General features: G+C 60.1%; 1 protein-coding gene across 2 annotated transcripts in view; it reads right to left on the reverse strand.

The window, feature by feature from the left end:
* Window positions 1–3,928: 3,928 nt before the first annotated feature.
* The window catches only part of LOC109300215 (E3 ubiquitin-protein ligase RNF19B-like), a 7,546-nt gene continuing 5,404 nt past the window's right edge, over window positions 3,929–6,070 (reverse strand). For both annotated transcript variants that reach the window (XM_019520853.1, XM_019520852.1), the window contains exons 5-10: window positions 5,860–6,007; window positions 5,431–5,593; window positions 5,190–5,304; window positions 4,965–5,102; window positions 4,373–4,568; window positions 3,929–4,302 (exon numbers count right to left, since the gene is read on the reverse strand). In XM_019520853.1, the coding sequence (XP_019376398.1) occupies window positions 4,143–4,302; window positions 4,373–4,568; window positions 4,965–5,102; window positions 5,190–5,304; window positions 5,431–5,593; window positions 5,860–6,007 (920 nt within the window). In that variant the 3' untranslated portion in view covers window positions 3,929–4,142. The remainder of the gene's footprint in view (window positions 4,303–4,372; window positions 4,569–4,964; window positions 5,103–5,189; window positions 5,305–5,430; window positions 5,594–5,859; window positions 6,008–6,070) is intronic.

The following is a 6,070-nucleotide window of genomic DNA, read 5'->3' on the forward strand; positions in this document are numbered from 1 at the left end:
GGGGCCTAGCCCTTGGGCCTACATGAGAAAAGGCAGGCAGCAAGAGGGGCCTACAGGCCCCATTAGCCCCCCCGACCACGCTTCCCCAACCTTGCCCCATGCAGGCACTAGTAACTGCTCCCTCCACCCCTGCACCAGAGGCTTCCCTATGCCTAGGCTCCCTCTGCTCATGCGCAGGCCCCTGCCACCCACCCTGCTGTCCCCATATTTTAGTGGGAAGTCCATCCCTCCAGCCCCAGGACTTGTGCTCCAGGCTGCTCCTCCCACCAGTGTCTGGGGAGAAGGTGCCTTGTGCTGACCCGACTTCACTCCGTGGGCCTTGCTGGCAGTGGCTAGGGATGCTGCAGCCACAGGAGATGGTTGGGACTGTCCATTCTGGCAATGCACATGCCACGGACCGGAGCCACGCTGGGACACTGGTCTTGGCCCCAGGGAACAGGTCTCTGGAAAATGCCCAGGCTGGTTTTGAAGCGTTCCAGGGATGGAGGCTCCCATCAGTTCATTTCTGCTGCTACCACCACTGGCACCCCACAATGACCCCATCGACACCCACAAAAGCTCGTCTGCCCAGAGCATGGTGCACCCCAGCTAGTGTGCTGTGCCTCTGCATGGAAGTGACTGGGTGAAAGCAGACAAAATACACATCCAAGAATGAACCAACGTGGGGAAAAGATAAAGGGCAGAGACGTGGAAACGCAGGCGGGAGAACATTTTTCACAAAGTAGCCACTGGCTTTGTGGCCCTACCCTCCTCATGCTCAAAGGCAGGATACGAAACGCCTTCAGCAGTCAGGCCTGGACACGAGATGTCATCAGTCCCCCAGGCACCAGCAACCGGGGCCTGAACCCGGGTGCTGACATTGTAGCTCATCATCTACCTGCTAATCTCTGCACTCCCGGACCCTCTTCCACCTTGAATGGTCTTGCTCTTGCACTTAGGGGTGGCCCTTCCTACTGCATTTCTGTCATCTTCCAGCTAATCCCAATTTCATCGCTGCTGCATTTCACAGCCCTGCTCTGTTCCTTCTAGCTTTTATTTTTGCTTTTATTTTTCTAGTTTTTTGTTACTTGGGCCAGGCTGCCTCTGCTTCTCTCAGACCTGAGGAAGGGCCCTGTGTGCCTAAAAGCTTATCCAACATCTCTTCCAACCACATAGTCTAATAAGTGAGGCCCCCCCTCAAAAATGTCCCTACCTGTTTTCAATCCCCATTTGTTTGAATGGGACTATTAGGACATGACAGCTGGAAGGGAGCTCAGGAGGTCACGTCTAGTCCAACCCCCTGCTCAAAAGAGGGCCCACCCCAACTACATCATCCCAGCTGGGGCTATAGAGGCAAGCCTTAAAAACCTCCGATGATGGAGACTCCGCAACCTCTCTGGGGGGCCTGTCCCAGGGCTTCACCACCCTTCTTGGGAGAGAAATTTTTTCGTAATAGCCAACCTCAACTTCCCTTGCTGCAGCTTGAGCCCATTGCTCCTTGTCCTGTCACCTGCCCCCACTGAGACCAGTCCAGCTTCGTCCTCTGTGCAGCCCCCCTGCAGGGAGGTGACGGCTGCTGTTCAATCCCCCTCGGTCTCCTCTTCTCCAGACTAAATCAGCCCAGTTCCCTCAGCCTCTCCTCACCAGTCCTGTCCCCCAGCCCCGCAACCATTTCCATTGCCCTCCACTGGACTCTCTCCAACTTGTCCACAACCTTTCTGTCGTGGGGGGCCCACAGCTGGACACAGGACTCCAGATGTGGCCTCCCCAGTGCTGAATAGAGAAGAATCACTGCCCTTCATCTCCTCCCAATGCAGCCCAGGATGCCAGTCGCCTTCCTGGCACCACAAGTGCACTGCCGGCTCCTGCCCAGCTTCTTGTCCACTGTCCTCCCAGGTCCTTTTCTGCAGAGCTGCTGCCCAGCCTGTCACCCCCAGCCTGTGGCAGTGCAGGGGATTGCTCTGTCATAAATGCAGAATTAGGGTGTCTTGGGGCTATCCTGCCCTCGTCAGTGTTTGGTATCCCCCTGTCTGTCCTCTTCAAGTCTCAGCAGCAGCAGTTAATTTTATATACATTTACTTCTACGCTGTGCCATGTTCCTGTGAGGTCAATCTGCTGTTGGTCCATTCTGTACATGCTCCCAATATGGTACAATGCTGAATTTCTAGCCGGACTGTTTTGCACTATGAGTAAATGTCCACAGCAGCATCTTGGGCTATTGCTACATCCATGCAACTGCTTCCCCAAAACTCACCCAATATTTATCAATAACATCCACCTGATTTGAATAGATTGGTCCTGCCATAAACCCACCTTGTCAGCCATTCATCTTATTTCTAGCCTGTCTGTTCAGTCCTTTATACATTGGTCCATTATTTTGCTTAGAACTGGCCTGGTGACTGGGCTCATGCCCCTGGGACTATTTCACTATTTTTAATATTGGCCCCACATGACTTTGTATGCCAAGGCTTATCACAAAATTCCCATCAGCCTGGCAGACTTCTCCTTGGCTAGCTCTTTCAGGACTCTTGGGCAACAGTTCTGTGTGTCTGGGTTTTTTTTAACCAGTTGTGCCCAGGAGCTGCTACTTAACGTCCTCCTTTGTGTGGGGCTTTCCTACGTGCCTCAATTCAAATTCTCAAGGCAATTCAATTCCAAAACCAAATGATCTGAACTCCATTGTGCATCTCTCAACCCTTGTCTAGCAGGACCCGTCTCACAGTTTCTGCCAGGCCAGCATCTTGTGTGCAAGTGCCAGGCCCCCTCCGTTCTGCCTCTTTCTAGAGCAGGACTTGGCTGAGCACTTCCACCTCCCTACGTTGTTACTAACTTTACCTTCATGTCAGAAGGGGCCTGTCCCATTGCTAAGGCTTCTGCTCTTCTGGGCATATTTAAAGCACCTTGTCCTTCACCCCACCTCTGGGGATTTCCTCCCTAAAGGCTTCAGCTTCCCATATCTCTGTTGCACTCCAAGGCTTCTAGCGTATGTTGCGTTGTCTGCGTGGTTCCCAGTGGCTGCTGCAGGGGTGGCTTGTGCCAGACAGGCCCAGCTGCCAGCTTGCATGAGCCTGGGGGAGGCAAATGCCTTTAACTTGCTCTGCTTGCTGTCGCGAGGCGGGGAAAAGAAGCTCCTGCTCCACCATCTCTGGACCACACTGTGAGGCCATACACTGAGATGAGGCAGCCACGTGTCCTTGTGCAGTCCGTGAGCCACCCCCTCCCCTTGGGGCCTTGGAGCCCAGCCAGGGCACAGCCCTCTGTGCTTGTGGGCAACCGGGCTTGGCCTTGCACCGTGGGCTTGCCAGGGGCCCAGGACCAGAGAGGATGGGGATGTTGAGCCAGCCAGCCCAAACCCAGAGCAGACCAGCCCAAAGCAGTGGGTCCTTCACATGAGTGCCAGTGCCAGTGCCCACAAGAAGGAACTGGGGAGAAGGGCCTGAGCGGAGCATGGGGCAGCTGAGCGTGTGGGGCCAGGCTCTGGTATGGCCAGGGCTGCTGGTGGGCACTGGCCCAGAGCAGGTAGAGCAGGATTCCTGGCCAGGCTTCCCCCCATACATGTGAGCCCTGTGCCAGTGCCCCCCTTTCCACCTCCCCACACTCACCCCTCCTCCAAGCCTGGCTCCAGGACAAGACCCCTCCAGAGCTGGCAGCAATGGGGGCCAAAGACAGAGCTGAGGAGCTGGGCCCTGTGGCTCAGGGCAGTGCAGCTGGCACAGGCTGCCCAAGTGCTGCAGCCCCCACATGTGGGGCATACCCCCCAGCCCAGCACTGCACCACCCATGGGGCTCAGCACTGCGACCTGCCCACTGGCTGCTGCAGCCATGCTTGGCTCCAGCTCTGGCTCCAGCTCCGGCTCCAGCTCCGGTCTCATAGCCTCTGCTCATCCCTGTGTGGGACCTCTCCAGCCTCCCTGACCCCACACATGGGGTGCGGAGATGACTCCTGGAATCTGGGCTCGCAGACGCCAGCCGCTTCGGCTACTGCTTTATTGCCTGCAAGCGTCAGAGTTCGCAGCCAGCCTGTGGAGGGGTCAAGCAAGGTGCAGCCACGAGGCCAGCTGCCACGGGCCCCGGCTGTATCCTGCACACAGCGCCAGGTTGTGCCATGGAGCGGCCCCGGCACCACCTTGTTCTGAGCGTGGGGCTCGGCTCTGCCAACCCAGGTCACTCGCCCAGGGCCCCAGCCGTGCTGCAGGCATCACTGGCGCAGCCCAGAGAGTCCCCGGAGAGGCTGTGCCCTGAAAGCGCACTGCACAGGCTCTGCTCTTGCCCAGCCCGTGGCTCTGCTTCAATTGCCACTTCCACCTCGAAGTTCACGCCTTCCCTGTGAGGAGGAGACAGGGTCACAGCCAGGCCAGGGTGGGAGCATCCCTGCCCCATGACCGCAGGCTCACCTGTAGGATGCATCCTGGCCCTCGCTGAGGATGCTACCAGCCAGGGCCATGGTGCTCGCAGACTGGGTGTCTTGGTCCTTGCAGCCGGCCTGGTGGCGCTGGCTGCGGCTACTGCTGCTAGGCAGGGAGGAGGCTGTGTCGGGGGTCCCATCCTCAGTCGCCCGTGGGTTGGGCAGCACGGCCCAGAGCTCGTTCACTGTGGGAAGGGGGGAGACAGGCATGGAAAGATGCCCCTGCCTTCCCCAGGGCAGCCACACGACTCAACCTGCTCCGCCTTGCCCTGGCCCACGGTCCTGCCACAGGCTGCCTCTGAAGCCCCCTCCCCACTCCCCCAAGAAGCTGCAGGATCAGGACCTCCCCCCACAGGAGATTGAGAGCACAGAGGCGCTGCCAGGCCCAGGCCAGAGCCAAGGGGCTGGGCTGCCCATGGGGGCGCACAGCGGGTGGCACAGGGTCTACGGTCGAGCGTGCGGGCAGGAGAGGGGGAGCAGCCCCTGGCTTCAGGAGACCCCATGCAGGGGGGTCCCGGGGCAGGGCCAGGCCCTGGTGCCCCCGTGGAGGCGGCTGTTGGCACCAGCGACCAGGCACTCACGTTTGGCGAGGTTCTCCAGCTCCACCATGCCGGGGTCCCCGGGCTTCCTGCCGCCGTCTGTGCAGCCCCAGCGGTTTCGGCATAGTGACAGCACCACCACGCCGTAGACATAGGTGAGCAGCAGGGGCACCCCGACCCCTGTGGGCAGACACAGAGCTGGGCCAGGCCCAGTCGGCCCCAGGCAGCCGTGGACTGGGGTGCCCACCCTGCTCAGCGGGCACTTACCCACGGTGACAGCGGTGATGATGGGGGAGACAAAGAGGGACAGGAGCACGCTGCTGCTGACCGACAAGCACTGCTGGCACCCTGACAGGTTGCTCTTCCGGCTGCGCCCCAGCACCTGCGGGGTGGGGTGGGGTGGGGACAGGTGAGGGGGCGGGGGCAGCTCTGAGGCTGCAGGAGTGGGGGGATCCCCCTCCCCTGACAAAAGAGGACTTGGGCCCTGGGCCCGGCCTGGGGGTGTTACCTTGCGACCCATGTAGACGGGGAGACCAATGGTGATGACGGGCACGGCAATGCCAGCGATGAGTGAGATGACCATGGGCGCGCCCAGCGCCATACCCAGCTGCCACAGCAGCTTTCGCGTGCGCGACCAGGGACGCTTGCCCCAGAAAGTGCAGCCAGATGGGCTGGAGGGGGCGAGGCACCGTGTCAGTCCAGCTCTGTGGGACCCCCCCTCCCATTCACCTCCAGCCACGGAGCTGGACTCGGCCACACCGGCCTGCCCAGGATCCGCCCCACATGCACCCCGTGCCCATCCCCCAGCCCCACACCGGGGCCCAGCCCTGCCCTATAACTGCCCCCATTCTCCCTGCCCTGCCCGGCCCACCAGCAGCCCCAGGCCAGCCCTCTATGCCCGTCCTGCACCCCCACAGAGACCCCTGTGCAGTGGGACCTGAGGAAATGCACGTCGGTGACCTCGCGCAGGCAGAGCCAGCAGAAGAGGCAGCCACACATGGTGCAGCTCATGCGGTTGCAGCTCCCGTCGTTGATCTTCATGATAAAGGCGCCACAGCGAGGGCAAACCTTGATGACTCCTACATCTGGGGGCGGGGGGGGACAGGGCAGCATGGCCTCCTGGCAGCAGCAGGTCATAGACCCCCCCC

This window comes from Gavialis gangeticus, unplaced genomic scaffold, assembly GCF_001723915.1.
Source record: "Gavialis gangeticus isolate Ggan-Ray unplaced genomic scaffold, GavGan_comp1, whole genome shotgun sequence".
NCBI lineage: Eukaryota > Metazoa > Chordata > Crocodylia > Gavialidae > Gavialis > Gavialis gangeticus.